The sequence below is a fragment of the Montipora capricornis genome, chromosome 8 (genome assembly GCF_036669925.1).
Source record: "Montipora capricornis isolate CH-2021 chromosome 8, ASM3666992v2, whole genome shotgun sequence".
Taxonomy (NCBI): Eukaryota; Metazoa; Cnidaria; class Anthozoa; order Scleractinia; family Acroporidae; genus Montipora; species Montipora capricornis.
The window spans coordinates 2,287,351-2,307,021 of NC_090890.1; the positions used below are offsets into that span (position 1 = coordinate 2,287,351).

Below are 19,671 nucleotides of genomic sequence, written 5' to 3' on the forward strand. Positions count from 1 at the left end.
ATTCATTCCCAAACTGGTAAATTCCAAAGTAAATTTCACTCGAAATACCGATAATCACACTCATCGCTTCGTGATTCATGCCATATCGGGTTTTTTGCGTGAAATACTAATTAAGCAATGAAAAGAAAATGATAGCAGCAACCGGAAACACCAAAACGCGGACAATTCGAAAACCTTTTATTTTCACAAACCCTACAAGCAGTATGAATAAATAACCAGGGAGCTCGGCTTTTATAGGCTTGGCTAAATCTGTGTATTAGAGGGAGTTTCAATTGAGTGTCGTAAAACCAAAACCAAAGTTATTACTTTGGCCAATCAAAAAGGACTGAGACAATCCGGCAAACCAATCAAAACCCGAAGTAATTACAGGTAGCCGACACAAAGCGCGGGAAAATGTGTACGCGTGAGCCACGATTGGTTGAAAAAATGTCGCGAGAACTTTGAACCAATCACTGAGTGAAGTAATCATAAACCAAAGTAATTATTTAATTATTTTTGACACTCAATTGAAAACTGCTCTATAAGTTAAATTGATAAAACCCAATACCACAAAATTTTCCTATATAGATCTAAAAAAGAGTATCAACCGCAATTGAAAGTACTAGATTTCTGTCGATAGGAAATTAAATGGCATTGCATATAAGTCTTAACAATACTTCGGACTAAGTTCTCACTAGTTTTTTCGTTTCTCATAGTTTCTCCCGAAGCTTTAAACGTCACTCTGGCTGTATTCGCTGGTGTCCCTGATCCACAATGGACGATCACCCCAAACACCTTAAACTACCAAGAAATCCAAAAGTTATACAAAGAGGCGAAGAATTTGGGAGCCACGTACTCTCTCAAGCAAATGCCCGCCCATCTTGGCTACAAAGGATTTCTCGTAGAAGAGGGTGATCAAGACCTGGTCAGGGTGATTGTGGGTCCAAAGACAACACCACTGCAGAATCTGTTCCTACAGTCTATTCCCGCGGAGATAAAGCTACCCAAAAAAATTAAAGATAAGATCGCTATTGTTATCAAAAGTGGGAAAGTCTTGCCTATGAACCTCAATGACGTGAAGGAAAACTTTACGGAACCAATAGCTAAGCGTGCCCCTCCTAACTGGGAAGGGGCAACTTACACTTGGAGTCATAATTACGCCATAACGAAAAATAATTGCTACAATTACGCAAACGATAAAGTTACAAATACCTTGGCACAGCCGGGAAGAGGAAGTGGACGGGAGTTGGCAGCAATTACGAATAATGAGGTAAGAGAAGCAGCCAGGAGAGATGGTTTGGTGTTGCTCCCTGACGCAGCTGGTGGCGGGATCCCGAACATATCGAAGAATGGTCCTTATCATCTGGTCGCACTGGTAGTTGACCCAGGTAAGTAGCATCCTAGAAACATGTAAATCGGTTTTAATATCGTATGAACAGTAAAGTGTTAGTCCCGTCTTGTGTTCATACATTGTACGAATAGCCATGGCACCAATAGTTAGTGCGTTTTCTCCGAAAAGATCCCATTTCATTTGTGTAGGCCAAAACGAGTTAACCTAGTATTTCCCCGTGTTTTCTCATCGTGCATTCCAGTTCGTAAATTCTTTTTTGTTCCTATGCAATCTTCGTGCCATTACTCTTAAGTAATTTTTTGTAAACATTTGCACTGATAAGTTCCCCTCAGTCAGCGCTTGTGCTTACCATTTCTCTCTCATCGTTTTTCCTATTCTGTGTTCCTGTTGTTGGTATGTAATTTGTTGCTGGGACTTATATTAGATTCGCTCAATGTCACTTAGGTATTTGCTTCGTTTTATTTCATTGTCAATTATGTTATGTAGTTTTCAACACTATTCATTGAAGTCAGGTTTGGAGATCATCGCATTAATGAACGTTACTTGGGCGTTAACGAAGGAAAGCCCGAAACGTTCATTACTGCAATGATCTCAAAACCGGCGTCAGGCTAACTTGTTTCATTCCCGGAGTTGAAATGTAGGTCTTAAACTATGCATTCTTTTTCTACACTATTCATTCAGTTATAATTCATGATTTTCTTGTAATCCCTTTTAGATAACAGTACTCGTGCTCGCGCTCGTAAATTAAAGGACGACTGCGCGTATATCGCTTGCAAAGTCCTTACAATTAGAGCAACATTGACATTTTTTCTTTTTGTTCCTTAAAGTGGATTTATCTCAAACCTAACAAATGTATTTCCGAAAGAATGCCACGTGGTTCAAGACTGAGAAGCCCAGATGGCGCAATAGTTATATAGGGCTCACCTCTCATCCCTGTCTTCGACGGTTAATTCCCGGCATTGGTTTTGGTTGGTTGATTCTTGATCTTCACGGGTTTTTCTTTGGATTTCGCTAGTTTTCTGAACTCCGCAAAAAATCACACTTGAAATTTTAATCTGATCTTGAGCCTTTATCTTTTTGGAACTTAGCTGTTTTCACGGTAATTGTTCCACACTGCGATGCAACAGCCCCAGTCAAAGAAACATGCCCCTTACGCTAGTCTTTTCCGGCATTCTTCTTCACTCTTGGCAATGGTTTGTTGTTTTCGTAGGTAATGATTACCACTGGTATCGCCTGGACAGCAATGGACTCTGGTCTCATAAACCTGGACGTACACGTATCACAAACAGGGATGGCGCTCTAAATCTGATCCCCGATCCACGCCTGGCCGTTAACGGACCTGGGCCATTTAATTATGCCTTCGTTTGTTTCATGAGAACAAACAAGAATACTGTCAATATCAGATGAAATAAATATCGTTACTGATTTTGTTGTTGATTATGTAATTGTTAGTAGGGCCCTGATTTAAATTGGGTATGGTGTTTTCTCATAACGCACCACGTTTAATTCCCCAGAGCCGTGGTCATATAATATTTGATTAGCGATTGTGCTTTACGAACTTCAAGACTCATGAATATGAATACATATTACTAGTAATCTCAGCCCATATGACTCGGTTTAAACCCCCCCCCCCCCCCCCATTCCGAGCGAGCTCCGTGATTGGTGGATTCAAAAAGTTAATGGCATGCATCGGCTTCTGAATGGTGGAAAGAGAAGTGTGCACGTGCCAGTAAAACCGGCGAAGGTCAAAGTTCAAACGTGGGATGACGTCATCGAATTCAAGATGGTGGACACAAGACACGAATCAAAACGATTTTAATCCAACAAAAAAAAGGTCAGTGACGGGATCCAGAACCCGCCACCCCACCACACCTACATTTACTAACGGGAACGTGTGAGGGGCCAGTGATCGGATCCAAGACCCTCTTGGAATAGAGCAAGCCATACTCCTTGTGGGCCGGTCGTGTTTCCAGAGCGTAGGCTTTGGGGTCCCTATGGATGGTATGAGTGATGTGTGTGTGACGGGGTCGATCCAAAGGACGATGGAATTCGTCGAAGGTGTTTTGACGTAATATGTCATAATTCAATTGAGCGAGAAACCCTCGGGCTTTGCACGTGTCTTTACCTCGGTGCGTCTTGTACCCATAATTCTTAGGTTCCGCTAAAAGAATTCGACGATTTAATCCCCTGCATCGAGTTTGTCTTTGAAGTCACCAAGATAGGCACCTCGCGGGGGATCCAAGGGTGGATCGTTAGGTCGATGGAGGTAGACGACCGAGTCCGTGTCGAAGTAGAGCACGCGAGATGGTCCAGGGCCTGATAGAGTCGGAGCTGAGCGTGACAGGTCGTGAAAACCGCGACGAAAATGTTGAGGTTGGCCGAGGAAAAGACGTCATCGGTCTGTAGTTTGTAGTGGACTTTAACGCGTTCCGCCTTCAAGGCGCTGACGTAACGCACCTGGTGTTAATCGCTGTCTAAGAACGTCATGAACGATTGAGGTTCGGTGAATCCCGGACTTGTGCGGCTGACCAAATGGAGTTGAGCATCATTTTGGCCAGGAAGCGTTGTCCGGGATTCTTGGCCATCTTGGAGGCGTCGAGTTGGATGCCTTCCCGATCACGGTATGCGTTGACGTGGGCTTGTCGTTGTACTTGGGTGTCGCAGCCTTCGCTCCACCCGCTTGCCTCTTCCTTGAGTTGGAGCCAGGTATCCACGTACGTGTTCGTGTACTTGTAGGATCATGTAACATTTTCCGTACGGCCCCCTATAACTCCAGGGTGCACCAGGACCCACCAAAGCGCGTTGGGCGTCCGTGTGATCACAGGCCGACATCTTGTCCAGCAAGGGGTGGTCGATGTTCTCCTCTACGCAGGCGCGGAATAGAGGGAAGGTCAACTCGTCGTGACTGCGATAAGGCAGGACAGGATGGTAGAGATTTGGAGGCGGGAGCACGCTGCACTTGGCTAAACCAAAGCACGACGAGAAGTCTGTGGTGTCCGATTCGTAGACGATGGTGGGATGTCTGATAAGGTACTCGCCGTAATGTTTTACCCAGGGATAGAGACTGGTGTAAATATCGTCGTACCGAATCTCTTCCCCGGTATCCAAGTCGGCTTGACAATAGAGCCAAACGGCATTGGTCCGACCACCGTAGAACGCAACTCGAGGATCCAAGGGGTCTTGGATTCGGAGGCCAGCCACAAAGTCGGCCACGTCCTGGTCCAAGGTCTTAAGAGCCTCCTTCTCGCATTCTCACATCCCGACGACACGATACCCTCAACTCTGGAGTAACGTTGGTTTTTGATCAACGAGAGCCCGCATGTCTTCCATGGTCCGGTCCAGCAGTTTCGGGTGCGGATCGGTGCGTTGGGGCTGGCAGGTCCGGCAACGGTGCCAGAAACACTCGTGAAATTCGTAGATGGGCTGGGTATCGGCATTGTACCCGTCGACGATGTGGCGGGTCCCCGGCCTCAGCCTCCGATGTTCGCCGTCGTTCCGAGCGTGCTGGATCGGCGACAGTGTTTCAGTAAGATGGGGCCATGGCCTCGTGTTGTTCAGTTTCGTCCTTGGACAGAGCCAACCAGGTTTCGCGACGCAGACGATGTTCGCACCAGGTCAACCGTTCCATGGAAGCCTGGGAATGATTCACGCGGCCCCGCCACCCCATGAAGGGTTCAGAAGCGATGTTGTTTTCTTCCAGACAGTACATACGCAAGTAAGGATTACAGCCATGGTCATCTGGTCGAAGGGATCAAAACCTGCATGCGATTCAAAGTCACGCTTGAACATGAGACAACCTTTTTTGAGGAGTTAAACATCGGATAGGTAACCAGTTCCTCTCGGAAGTCGAAGGTCACCCCTCGGGCCACTTGATCGTCGTACCACATGTCAAAGTCTTGGTGTCCCTTGACTGACATACCCTCCGGCATGTAAAAGTGTTTGTCGGGGAGATGTCCCCCTTACGCCTGGTGATCCGATGTATTGAACAAATGGGGAAAGTACTCCTTTTTAAGTTCCGTGAGTCCGAAGGTTTTGGGAAACGCACACAGGGGCATTCGGAAGTAGGACAAGGAATCGATGAACCGCATGATGGTGTTCTGCAAGACCTTGCCTCCGTTCCACACTTGTTCAAGTTGCCGTTTTTGTCGGTGCAACTCCTCGATGACCGGGTAGCTGTCGTAACCCTGGAAATTGTGAGCCAACACCGTCAAAGGGCGGGTCCCGTTCTCCGTCAGCGTCTCCAACCATGCAAAGAACTCACGGAGGCATCCGTCTCCTTGCAACCGTACCGGACGATCGTCCTCGGCCATTTCACCCACCACCAAATTGGACACGTGGCGTTCGTCCACCTGCATGTTTTCGATGTCAAAAAAGACATGCAGGGAGGCATCTCCACGTCGTTGTCCCCGGCGTTGTCCGAGTCGTGACCTGCCAACAGGGCGCGTAACCCGGCTGTGTCGTTGGCCAGCAGCGTGCGTAACCCTGCTGCGGCACCTCGATGTACTCGTTGTTGTTGCCGTCGCTTCTGCTTACGTTCTTGTCGTGTCTGTTCCACTTGTAGGAAACACCGAAGTTCGTGAATGTTCATGACTTGACGACAGCATGGACAAGGCTGGAACCCGCAACGATGGGTCTGGATCTTCTTGGTACCCCGCAAGAGATGACGGCATTCCTTGCATTTGCGTCATTTGGCACAGACTGAAGGGCGGCTAGGAGCAATGGGTTGGCCAGTGTAGATCTTGGTCTTGTGAGCCTCGAGACAGGTCGGTCCGTAAAAAGACCGTTCACATAGATGACAAAGAAGACGAGCCGATCGGTAATGTCGGTACGTGCCGGCGAGGTCTTTACAACCTTCCTGCTAGCAGGCTCCGCAATGATTGTCTTTTTCTTTGTTGTTTTTTTTGCGACAAATATATTTATTTGAGCACTACTTACACAAATTACTTACAGTCACAAATTACTTACATGATTTACATGACTTTACTTACATTAATGGCAATAAGAAACTCGGGCTACTTACAAACTACTTTCAACTTACGGTACTGCGGTAGACCGCTACTTATACTGGCTACGGACAAACAACAGCAACTGATGAACGAAAAAGAAATAATAACAGTATACAGTATAGATACAATAAAGAAAAGTGGCGTAATGGCAGGAACAGGGAGTTAAGAAAGATAAGGAGACAGTATCCACTTTTTCTAAAGAAGCAGTTTCCTACTGATTATTGTTTCAGTTTCATATTTTGCAACAATTTTTCCTCGAAATCCATGAATGTTGGGAGGAATTTGATTATTTCTGCAATTCCACAAGAAAAGCTTTCCTCCTAAAGCTTTTATTGGCTCATCAGGCCATTTAATACCAAAGGGTTTTGCTTTATGATTTCTCAATGAACCATTCCTCATGCCTTCAGTTTTCGAACAATTAATCGTGAGTCGAAATAATTTCAAACGAATTTAGTGTTTGAAATAGCTTTACAGCCTAAACAAAAACGCTTCAATTTCCTTGAAAGATATCAACTTGATGGATGAAGAATCGCAACACTATTAGCGAGCTTACGCAACAGGACGGCTGGAAGACTCAGGACGGCAGAATGACGAAAATATGTCGCGTAAGATCGGGAATCGCACAGTCTCGCGCGACATTTTTTCGCCATTCTGCCGTTCTGAGTCTTCCAGCCGTCCTGTTGCGTAAACTCGCTAATGATAGAAAACGACACCCCACTTTTATAACCGAAGTCATAAACACGATTTGCTCCACGAAAGACTCTTGCTCAAATAATTACACTTACGGAATTCGCACAACGTAATCGATCTTTTTAAAAAATACTCAGTACACTACAATGGAAGACGCTTAGATGACAAGTCTGCTGTTGTCTTCTTAAAACGAATCTTTGAACGCGGCCTTCTACTTAATTGCAGTAAAGGCAAAAACTGAAGAAAACGTCTTCATCGTGTTTTTTTCGAATTTCCAACGTGGCCATTGAATCTCCTCACAAAAGGTCAGTAAAGTATTGAGGCAGACTTCAATTGGTCCATTTGGCTATTGAAACTCGACATTATAGTGCAAATAACATACGAATATGAAGGATGTACATAGCGTCTATTGTTTATTTTCCCGCAAAATATGGTTTAAAAATAGACACTTTTCTGACGCTGATGGGGACAAACCTGATACCAGATTCTTACTCTTGGTTAAATACTGCTTTCAGATCAGTGCCGGTAAACTTGCTCAATAGCTCATTGAGCTCACTAAAAACAAAGTACATTGCTAATGCGCTGATCAAGTGGAGACTTCAACATCCCCCGAGTATTTAAATTTTTGAAGAATGCATCGTTCAAATTGCCGCATCCCGGGCCAAACGTACGGACCGATCCCCTTTCCTTGTGCCGGATCTGTCTGTCAAATGCCCCTCTCTAAAAGTAAAATAGTCTCCAGCTCCTGTCGTCTTTAAGAAAGCTTGTACAATCATGGAGTGACTCTATATGATGATGCCGTTTTCACCGTACTTGAGTTACTACAAAAACACAACTTTTTTTTTAATTTGAAACTACTAAAAATGACTTGCAGACACCAACGCCAAGCAAAGTCAGCCTACCTGACTCAAAAATCTACATCTAAAATCGTCAATATTTAACAATCTCTACTTTAATACATGCCTTCAAAAATACTACATGACTTATGAAGACATTTTTTCGTAAGCCAGTAACTCACAAATGCTACAGCTATTCCATCGCGCCTAAACACGCGTTTTTTCTGACAGAGATAAATGAAACCTGACACTTCCGGTTCAATTTTCCCCACCACACCCCGGCAAATATCAAATCCCCTCCCCCACGCCCAGGAAGGCCTTAGCATAAAATTCCTCACTGCCCGTACACAGAAATAGTCAAATGCCCAGGTAAACGACTTGATGTAACACTAACTAGGGACCTTAAGATCTACATACAACAGCGACGTCAACAAAAACGTCGTTCAAAATTTCAAGTTTATATTTTCCAAACTTTTTCGTCATTAGTCTAGTTCTTCGAACTTCTATTCAGGAACTGAAGTGCGAGGAACAGTGTTGAAACAAGGCTAAAAAAATTAAATTCGTCGCTATGTGCTCACGCTTGACATTTCAGGGGCACCCAACGACCAATTTGTTGTAAAGTGTATTATTATACCCCAGTTAGAGTGGCTTTCAAATGAGTGTCGCAAAACCAAAACCAAAGTAATTACTTTGGCCAATCAAAAAGGACCGAGACAATCCAGTAAACCACTCAAAACTCGAAGTAATTACACGAAGCCGACACAAAGAGCGGGCAAATGTACACGCGCGAGCCACGATTGGTTTTGGTTTCACTTCTGATTGGTTGAAAAAGTGACGCGAGAACTTTGAACCAATCGCTGAGTGAAGTAATTGTAAACCAAAATAGTTCACACATTACTTTCGACACTCAATTGCAAACCGCTCTAATGAAAATAAATGTTTATTAAGGCATTTTCAGTGTTTTTCGCTGTTGCTGGGAAAACATTATCTGTTCCTTTTTCCCAGAAGGACACACAAGAAATTTCCCAGCCAGCTCGATACCATTGGTTGGTTTCCCAGCCAGCTGATCAAATTTATTTCCCATCCAGGAAATCCGCGAGCTTTCAAATCCCTCGATCCAAAACGACCGAACAAAAGCGACGAAACCGGGACAAAACAGGTTTTTTCCGCAAGCGCAATCACTCTGACCAGCCGTCGTATGTCTGTGACTATTCTCTGGGAGAAGGAAGGGTTTTTTTTTTTTTTTTTTTTTTAGTCGTCCTCAGTCTTCAGAGTTTCTACAGCCAGCTCGGGTTGAAATGCTAGAAAAAGTCAGTAATTCCCAAGAAAAACCTCTATCAATAACAAGATTTCCCAGCCAGCTCATCGAAACACCTGTATTTTTGAAAGCCAGCAAGATTCCTCTGGGGAACAGGTAATGTGAGGAACAGAGTCGTTGGGTGCCCCTGACATTTGGTCATATCACGTTGTAGATTCGTAGTGAACTGAAAAGAAATCTAACAAATTCAGTTCACATACCGCACGTGCAGAGCGATAATGATTTTACTCATTAAATGCTATTGTTTAGTGGGGTTCTCGTTGACGTCGCCGATGTAGAATCTTAAGGTCACTATTTCTGAAATTGTTCGCGCTGCTTTTGTGATTAAGGGGTATTGTTTCGAGGCCCTAATTTCCCATGAGATTATGTGAATAATATAAATTAAAATGTGCGAAATTCGTTGTTGTTTGTTGTAAGTCATGCGGTAGTGAGGATGGCAGAGTCTTCCAAACTCAGGGGACGAAGAATCAGAGTTATCAGAAAAGAGTGTTCCCGAGTCAACAGCTTACAAAACCAAATCATAGTTAGTACTAACTATGACCAAATGGGCGAAAATTAAACTTCGTCGCGAATGGCAGATAAGTTCTTGTCATTGATCCGGGTGGCGCTTTTAAAGATTATGCAGAATTGCACAAAGTTTAGCCGTTGAGTACAGATTTGGCAAATATGGACGCCAACACGTTTTAATTATTGTGTTAAAAACTGCAAGCTGAGTAAATTTGTTCAGGTAGTTGCGAATGTATCAAGCAAGCACCATTTATGGAATTAATTATCTGTGGCATTCGAAGGTATGTAGAGGAAACTGTGGATGCTTCGGATAAAAGGTAAGGGAGGAGACAGGAGACAGTATTTATCACGTTCAATGTAAGATGCTATTTTCGACGAAGAAAATTAAACAGAACTATTGTTCGCGCGTTCGATTTGTTTTGTTTTTATGCATGATTTTTGATGTCCAATGAGAAAACAGATGAAACCGCACGTGGTTTGGATATGTGATCCAAATCACGCGTGATTATTAGCTGGGTTTTCATTGGGTATCAATTCATGCTCGTAGCGAATAGCCCATTTCCGAGTTGCTGCATACCTCGGTTTCAGAGCGAGTCCTGATGCACAACCATTCAAATGGAAATGAACTGCGTATTCTTATGCAAATCGCAAACTAATTTCGCTTACAATAGTTGAGCACCAAGACTCACTTCGAAACCGAGACAAACAGCAACTCGGAAATGGCCCATTTACAAAAGGAAGTATGAATTATTAATGAGTTTAAGGGCCCACAGACGGATTTTTCGCGCGTTGCTAAGGAAGTGATATGTTACTTCCGGCAACTGACGTCATCATATTATGAGTTGACAAGAAAACCCACTCACAAGCAAAAGTCACCGCACAAACTGTTCTTTCCGTCGAAGGTCTTTGCTCGCCCTTCCTCGTGCTCGTTCTCAGATCAACTGCGCATGCGTAAAGAAACGGACTTCCGGTTTGAGAAAAAAGCTGAATTTCCGGCGGTTTTATATTGAATTTTTTTTTTTTTTACATGGCACGTTTCACCCCCAAATACAGAATATAGCTAAGCATTGATTTTTTAAAATCATCTTTTTTGAAAAAGTTATGGGTATTTCAGCATCGTTTATGTCTTTAAAAAGAACATTTTTCAAAATAAAAAGAAAACCATGCTTGGTTGGATGCAAAAACGAATACAAATTATCAAACCATCGATTAAATACCCAAACTGCGTAGCACGGAGACAAATTTAGAGTTTTCTTTTATTGATCACGTGACCATGAGCGCGGTATGATGACGTCATATGTAGGGTCATTGGCTTACAAAAGTTGGAAACTGACCAAAATAATGCCAAATTCTCTCAAATTACTTAACTATTACATCCTTAGCAACGCACCACAAAAAATACGTCAGTGGGCCCTTAAGAACTGCGCACAACACCTTGTAAACAAAGCAGTTTGTTAGCTCGATAAGCAGAGCGTCCGGTAGTTCTTACAAACGTCGTAGGTTCGATTTCCTGCTTTGTCGTTTCATTTGTCCATTTGCAATTGCCGTTGCCATCCTTCCAGTATGTAAAGCATAATCGTAAGGCTTGCCATCGCGCGCCCTCCGATTATGGATGCGCGGTAACTGGGGCGAGAGGCCTCCAGCATCGTTCCCCGGGGTCTCTCCCGCGGGACATTATTTTTTTTCGTGTTCTACCGTGTCCCCTGTGAACAAGGTTGAATTAGACAAGTTGCACTGTTTTTTTCCCTCTTTTTTTTTGACCAATAGAGCTAACAAACCAGGCGCCATCGATCAGCAAAATAATTAAAAATTGATCATTAGGTTGGGTGCTGGGGGGAGGGGGGGCTGTTGGAAAGGTGACTGGCTCCCAAGAGCTCGCGGTGGGAGGTCACGCCAAAAGAATATGCAACCCACTTATCCAAGCGATTGCAAAGAAAGTTGAAATCATGACTGACAAATTGCCCGATTGGTCAAATGATATCTCCAAGAAGGGGGAATTTGTTCGCACAGCGTCCGTTTTTCGTAACTGGGTGACAGCTGATGGCTCAAGCGAATTTGCTGCAGAGGATGATCGTTATCACCTGTATGTGTCTTTGGCCTGTCCTTGGGCACATCGAACACTGATAACACGCAAACTGAAAGGCCTTGAAAATGCGATCACTTACACCGTTGTGGATTGGTTCTTGGGCTCTGAAGGCTGGACATTCACGGACAGCAAACCGAAGTGTTCCCTGGACACACTAAATGGTTGCCAAACGCTGAGAGAAGTCTATCGGATCGCCAGTCCGGGATACTCAGGGAAGGTCACGGTGCCAGTTCTTTGGGATAAGAAGACGAAAACTATCGTAAACAACGAATCCAGTGAGATTATTCGGATGTTTAATAAAGAATTCAACGCGTTTTGTGCGACCGAAGAGCAGAAAACACTTGATCTGTATCCAGCGAGGCTGCAGGAGAAAATCGAGGAGCTAAATGGTTGGATTTACCCGTAAGTTGTTTGTAAACTATAGCTTATAACTTTACTACAAATGACTGCTAGCGAACACAGTTGTCAATTTTAGGGACGCTCCATCGAACCTCGTATTTGAGTTCATATAAGCTTACTAGTACTTCCATAAGTGCTAATAATCTAGCTACAGAACTAATTTGCATGTGGTAGCCCAGATTTCTGTAGCTGACCCTTAATTCTATGTTCTCACCCCCGGGGGGGCTCGATATACCCTGACCCTGTTAAAGACAAATATCGCTGATTTTCCTACTCTGTTTAAGACAGAATTCCGATTTTTGATACCCTGTTTAAGACATTTAACCCTGTTTAAGACAAAATTTGATAAATCGATACCCTGATTAAGACAAAAAATGATAAATTCGATACCCTGTTCAAGACAAAAATCCCAAAATACATACCCTGGCTGGCCGCACGTCCCCATTAAGCCCTTGTAAGAGAGTACCCCCCACTCCCCCCGGGGTTCTCACAAAGCAGTGGACTGTGTACAAACAAGTCAAGTTAAAAAAATATCTCAAATGAATTTGTTGGAAACTCTACTGGGATCTTACATCATGCAAATAATTTTTATTGTTAATTTTATGGTAAAATCTTGAATCTATAGGAACATCAACAATGGTGTTTATCGTGCTGGATTTGCAACATCGCAGGAGGCTTATGATGTTGCAGTTAGAGATGTCTTTAACGCTCTTGATAAGGTAAAACTTTGAACATTGTTGAGCCTTTATTAGGTGGCTGACCCTGAATTTCAAATTCCAACCAATGTTTAAAAATTTATTGCAAGAAAAAAAAATATAGCTAAAAACATAATATACAAAGCCCTTTTACCCAGGGATGTAAATTATGATCTTAAAAGCAACGACTTGAGACTTTTTTTGATTTGAGATCGTTTTAAGGGGTAAAATTGGCCCATTATATCTCTTAAAGGGGCACTGTCATGCATGCTTGAGCGATCGCAGAAAATTTTTTCTAGCCGCCATTATGGATTCACCCCTGAGTCACATATATTTGCAGTTAATGAATTCTATGTCAAACATAGCGCTCAGAATTTAATATTTACCTGTCAGGAAGAACTTTCTGGATCAATAAACGAAAATATATGCGAAAGTGCTTGCAGTACAAAGCGAAATTACTGTCACTGCATGCTTCGTAGCCAGCATCAAATTTAGCTTGCAGCCAGGCGTGAAAAATTCTTTGCTTCAGATAAAGATGCTTGTGCCTGTTATTCCACTCCTTCAGGTATTCTTTGCGATCCGTTAAACCCTTCCTTTTTCTCCCAGAGTCTTCTTAGTCCACCATGGCCTCCCCAGTGGACACCATTTTTAATTTGTCGATTCAACTTGAAAAAGTTAACCTAACACTTTTCAAGTTTTCGCAAGATGCTACAACAAGTTGCAAAAATAGTGGAGACACTTCACCTTCTTGGGGCGTTATTAATTTCCCTATTATCTCTCACACTGCAGCCACCCTTTCCCCCCCTCCCCCCCCCCTTATCAGTGTTGCTAGCGAGACAAAAAAATGTTGGGAACTTAAGCAGTCAACATTGAAAGGGGGAGAGGGGAGAGGAAGTGGGAAAGGTTTCAATTCTAGATACGCCGAGTATTGGAAGTTAGAAAAGGTGTTTTTTAATGAAAGTGTCTCAAAAATTTTGCAACTTGTTGTAGCGCATGCGCAATTCATGACAGTGTCCCTTTAACCAAGCACAGTGACTTATCATCTTTATTGTAGCTCTCAAAGCAGGGATTAGTAAGGAACATTCAGGGAAAGTTCCACAACTTTTTTCTGAGGGATCACCTTAATGAGTCACGTGATCCAGTATAATGATTTTGATTGACTTAACTTTAATCTACTTTGTCGGGTTCCGTCTTTGACAGCCCAACAGTTGTGCATGCATACTGGTACATGATTGATGGCATTCAAAAAGAAAACATTGGTTGAAATAATTTTTAACTTCTGAGTCTGTATGTAATTTATTAATTGGGTACGGTAAAAAAGGATCACAACAACACAAGCCTTTCGTCCAGCTCACATTGCAAGCTGGAATTATTATTGTCCTAGCCATTAGATATTATTTTTGCCCAAAGAAGGGATAAATTTCCTCCAATGGATTGTTGAAACTTTGTTGCAATTCAACTGTTTATCCCATCTGAAATGGTCATTGAGTTTGGGTCGATAAACCAGACTTTCACCAGACAAGTATAAGCGGTCACCAAGATTTCATGCAAAATATCCTAAATTCCAGACTGGCATCAAGAATCCATACAAAATATTTCAGTGTTTGGTTGATTTTTAAATTCTACCAAATGGTATCATTTTAACTAAATAAATTCAAACAGCTTAACTTTTGATATGACCATTTTTGCATTAATTAATATTATTATTTACTAGGCCAGAAGCACAGTCTAGATTTCACCTAGCTTTGCCTTTTTTCACATATGCTTTTCTTCTTCTTTTGTGTGGAAATTATCCAAAAGAGTATTCCAGCCACTACAAACACAGACTCACATTTGGCTGTCTTTTTTGCAGGCTGAGCATCCATGTAAGACTAACTGAATATGCTGTTTATTTTAATTAACCATGTCAATTTTCCATTCCTACTAAGATTTCATCAATTACCGGTATTGATACCTTTTTAATGATAAACTGTGATTTTTTGTACTTCTGCTAATTTATCTTGCTTTCCATTTTGCACAGGTGGAGGGACTCCTCAGCAAATCACGTTACCTAACTGGTGATACTATCACAGAAGCAGATGTTCGTCTGTTCACCACACTTGTTAGGTTCGATATGGTTTATGTTGGACATTTTAAGGTAAACTGTCAAATGTGAGTCATTCATATAAAAGCGGCAAACTAATTACTCATTTTTTGCCATTCGGTTGTTAATCTAATGTGCATGCTACAGCTGTAGCTCTTAAAAAGATAGGGGTTCTTAAAAGGTTAGTCATAGACGTTACATTGTCCATGAGTTTATACCTGAAAAGATACTGTAGATAGCTTAAGTTATGTTGTATGGCAAAAGAAACAGGGTGGGTTCTGGGGTGCCTATTACCTCCCCAACCCCCCATACCAATCCCAGAGATAGTTGTTTTAATTTGTTATTTGGAACTTAAATCAACATTTTTCTTCCAAGCAATGTTGCTTTTAGTAAAACATAGCATGGATTTTAGCTTCAAATGTGGCAAGTGTCCTTAGTTACAGTCTAATTAAGCTCTTCTGTCCAGCCCTCAGAAAAATCCTTGCTCTAGCTTCACATCATAAAAGCTCCCTGTAATAAAATTGACATATTTTTGGTGGCATTAAGCCATAATTACAAGTCATCTTGATTTGAAATATGTCTTCCTCTGATTCACCTTACAGTGCAACAAGAAGCGTATAGTGGACTATCCCAACATTTGGGGCTATCTAAGAGACCTTTATCAAACCAGTGGCATTGGAGAAACTGTGGATGCTGAACATATTCAAAAACATTATCAGGTAAGTGTGCAGATTTCATCCATAACTTGTAATAGTTAACCCTAGAGCTGCTCCCGCTGTTAAGTGTTGTTGTACACAGAATTAAACGTGTCCAGGGCCAAGGTAGAGGTTGCTGGAGTGGCTGTTTACAAGGACTCGTGCTAGCGTTGCTGTCGTCAGAAATTTTTAGGGGACGTTTTTCGTAAAAGCTTGCGTCTATGCAAAGATTCCGAAAATTTTGGGCAAAGTTAATGCGCGTTCGAAGATTGTAGGGAAATAAACAACTTGATACCTGATAATGATGTACGTAGCGGCCCTGAGGTTTGGGTTTGACATTTTGAGAGGAAAATTTTAGCAAGTATTTTTTGGGTAGCTTGATTTAAGTAGGGACTTTTTTTAATATTCAAAACACTCTGGAGATTCGTGATAGTTTCTGCGTATCCTGGAATGGGATGTTGGGGGGGGGGGGGTTAAATTTTGATCCGGTTTTTTGGGGGGGTTTTGTTTGAAGCCCTACCTAGGGGTTTTTTGGGTTTTTTTTATTGTTTTTTGAGCGGCATTTCTGTTTTCTTGTTTTAAAATAAATTCCTCAACTGAGAAAACTGAAGCAAACCTTCCTCGGCCATTTTTCAAAGCGCACGGTTTCTGTGCAACGGCTGTCGGATGACGTTCCATTCGATACGTTCATTCATCACTTGTGAAATTTCGTCGTTCGCGTTGCTGATTGGATGAACGATATTTCTTCACAGTGAAATTTTGTCGTTCGTGTTCCTGATTGGCTCCATTTAGAATCAGTACGAATTTTATTCACTATGATTTTCGTGGATAAATCTCAGTACCTATAAAATAAAAACACGAACCTTGTGCTTCGTGGTCAAAAAGTAGTGCTTTCTCAAAAAAGTACACCTAAACAACACGATGAAAAGTTCAGTCTTTGGAAAACGTCATCATTACCCATCGATTCCATGTGGCCCCTGATCAAGCAAATCGAGATTTGTTCTGCCCTGCTGACTGTATATTACAGCTGTAAGTACCAATTAAAGCGCGAGCTGCTAAAGTGCCTCCTCGGGATTTCGCCCTCTGGGTGAAATTCCTCCAGGGGCAATCACTAAAAATCTATATACGCGTAAGCTACAGTGATGCCTTCCCCTGTGGGGGCAATAAAAACCAATCACTTTTGTTATGGGAGAGATCTTGAGTATTTCAGCTAGGACAAAGCACCTTCAATATTGTCTCTTGCATTTTAAGATCATAGGAACTGAACATGGTAATGGTGGTGGCCTTCACTGTAGAAATTCTGACAAAGTTATGTGCTTGTGGATAAAGAATGAATGATGGCACAAGAGAAATTTGGAGAGGGAGACGATGAAAATAATTATTTACCAGTTACGAGTTTCACAACTTTTAAATGTGGCATAGCTTATGTCCAAGGCTTAAGTGCATGTATGAAGATCTTAATACTTGTTGTCTGTCTTTTTTTACTTCTGGGGCAGGCAGATTTTGGGAAGAAAGCATTAACATCTGATTTAATCGTTTTGTTTCAGCAAAGTCACTTGAAGATTAATCCAAACGGCATTGTGGCCATTGGGCCAGATTTGGACTTCAACAAGCCACATGGCCGGCAATGAGGATATAATCATGCAATTATTTGTGCAATGCATGTTCAACACAGTAAATGAAGTATTGCAATGAGTGTTTTGGTATTTTTTCTGGTCATGTGCTTATGTAATCAAGTAACACAACTTGGACCACTGCTTTTAAGGTAAACTATAAAAAATAGATTACCGGTATATTAAAATAAATTAAAAGTTTAAAGCATAGTTATTTTATTCTTCAACATTGTAAAGGGTATTAAACCAGAATTACCGTTAAACAAAAATAATTGTAGAATTTTAGGGGTCAAGAAAAGTAAATTCAAGTGTGTTCAGTACTTTTTAATGTTTGCAATGATAATTTTATATTTTTTAACATAATGTAATCACTCTTTCTGCTTCTTCCATGATGTAATAAAATGCTTATTAAACATTTTCTTTGGTCAGTTCTTTGGAGCTCCACTTCATGTTACTTTTTTTTATTTAACAACCTTGGGTGGTGTGACTTTAAGGTAACTCAGTAGTTTCCATGAATTTAGAAATGAAGTTTAATACATTTGTACATGAAATGAAAGTAAGATTGGAGCTAGATATTAATTAAGCAACTCGAGCATTTTCAAGCGAGGCTGAAAAACCATAGTCTGAATGGGGTTCCACAAATTGAGTTGTGAAGCCAATAGGCCACTTTTGATATATTAAAATTCAGCTTAAAAGAGAGGTTTAGAGGACAAAGACAAAGGAAAGTAGATGATGTGAATATCTTTCGAATTCACATTTATTGCAACTTGTTTCTTTTGTTTTTGTCCTCTCTGCCTCACTATCAAGCTGAAAATGGCATATTGGAAGTTGACCAGAGAAGAATTCACGTTATTTCCAAAACTGATAGGCAAATGAAGTGATCTTCGGAATATATCATGATTATGTGAAATTTCGTTATTGAAACAACAGAAAGGGCATGAAATGAAAGCATCACAATCAAAGTTGCCTTGCTTTGCTTTAAGTTCAATAATCAAATTCTTAAACTCAAGCAATGAAAATGAATTCTTAAGGGAAAATGTAGATTATGATGACTGGTGCAACCAAAAAGACCTGGGAACTAGGTTGTGACGGGCCAATTTTTGTCGGTGGAAGAAAGTACTAATTCACGATTAAGGAAAACTTTGAAAAGCTACAGAAGGTTTTCTGGTGCGTATCTATTTTGACTTCAGGATGAACTATTTACACAGTTAGGTAGAGTGGCCAATCAAAACAGAGTTTGAAATTGAAAATCTAAACATCTATGAGATGTAAAAACAAACTTATGAACATGTGAACCTGAAGTATCGCAAATCATAATGCTGACAAACAAAAAGCAAAGGAAATGGGTCATAAATTTGATGTTTTGACTATCTGAATGATTTTGGGTTAGATTAAAGCGATATATCGTCCAAAGCTATCGCTCTCCGTGTTAATGAGTAATGTAAACAATCTTCGCACTAGTGAGTCTTAGTAATCATTAGGTTAACCAGCTGCAGGAACCAATTATTTTGAAGCTAGTACCGGTAACTGCCTACAATCATGGACAAATTTCTTTGGGACACTTGCGTTTATTTAAGTCCAGTGCACATTCTTCGGACTTCAGATGCCTCCCCCTCCCCCCCCCCCCCCCCTAATCAATGTTGGGCATAAACTGGTCCACTTTCAGCGCTGCACACTATTTTCACATCATTTCCCCCAAGCAACATTGAATGGGACGAGGGGGTTGCAAAAGAACCCAGAATATGTGATAAAAGGTAAGTTGAAAGATAAAACGCTGTACTGTCCCAATGAATTTGTCCATGACTGTAGGTTCACTTGTCATACAAGTGATGGAAGATTGAAATGTTATGCAGTGGCATTTGAAGGTAAAATGGGTATTTGTAGACGCTTCGATGTATTGTGCACATAAACAAGTATCTGTTCTTCTCTTTAATGGTTAATATTCCTTGGCAGGCTTCTCACCGTTCCAAGAGAGTTTGTGTCTACATTTCTATCTTTATTTCTCGAGACTTTCAATAGGCGAAGCGAAATAAATATGACAGACCGAGTGACCCACACTATAGTATTTTATCTTTTCTCCTGCCCTTACCATTCCGGAAACGAAACACTATTTATTTTTTCGAAATAGTTTCTTGTTGGATATGAGAGCCCTACGGTGCATCACCAGATCCGAGGTTCTGGTGACGAGAATGGACTAATGGCAAAATGTTTTTATACAATTATGTTCACGTGATCTCTTGTTCTTCGGCCATTTTCTTCTGCGTCATCATTACAAGACTTGTGGGCATTTTGTGTGAAAACGTCATCATTTCCCGATTATTCCGTTCGTGCTTGCAACACGCTACATATGAAAGACTGTATCACTGTAACTCTTTATACGCGCAAGCTACAATGATGCCTCTTCGGGATTTTG

General features: G+C 41.6%; 2 protein-coding genes across 2 annotated transcripts in view; both read left to right on the top strand.

The window, feature by feature from the left end:
* Window positions 1-2,755, top strand: part of LOC138060435 (uncharacterized) — an 8,857-nt gene extending 6,102 nt beyond the window's left edge. The window contains exons 3-4 of the mRNA XM_068906201.1: window positions 696-1,367; window positions 2,541-2,755. Coding sequence (XP_068762302.1) covers window positions 696-1,367; window positions 2,541-2,737 — 869 coding nt within the window. The 3' untranslated portion in view covers window positions 2,738-2,755. The remainder of the gene's footprint in view (window positions 1-695; window positions 1,368-2,540) is intronic.
* An 8,806-nt stretch (window positions 2,756-11,561) lies between these two features.
* LOC138014287 (glutathionyl-hydroquinone reductase YqjG-like) lies at window positions 11,562-17,686 on the top strand. Its single transcript, XM_068861325.1, has 5 exons — window positions 11,562-12,175; window positions 12,798-12,891; window positions 14,888-15,004; window positions 15,553-15,669; window positions 17,193-17,686. Exons 1-5 carry the CDS (start codon window positions 11,634-11,636, stop codon window positions 17,274-17,276), a joined length of 954 nt encoding a protein of 317 aa, XP_068717426.1. The 5' UTR covers window positions 11,562-11,633; the 3' UTR covers window positions 17,277-17,686.
* Window positions 17,687-19,671: the final 1,985 nt, after the last annotated feature.

Bases quoted from the DNA above. Each gene is read 5' to 3' on its own strand.
- LOC138014287 (XM_068861325.1), top strand. From the start codon at position 11,634: ATGACTGACAAATTGCCCGATTGGTCAAATGATATCTCCAAGAAGGGG. The intron at 15,005-15,552 runs GTAAACTGTCAA...TTCACCTTACAG, and splicing joins TTTATGTTGGACATTTTAAG to TGCAACAAGAAGCGTATAGT. The intron at 15,670-17,192 runs GTAAGTGTGCAG...GTTTTGTTTCAG, and splicing joins ATATTCAAAAACATTATCAG to CAAAGTCACTTGAAGATTAA.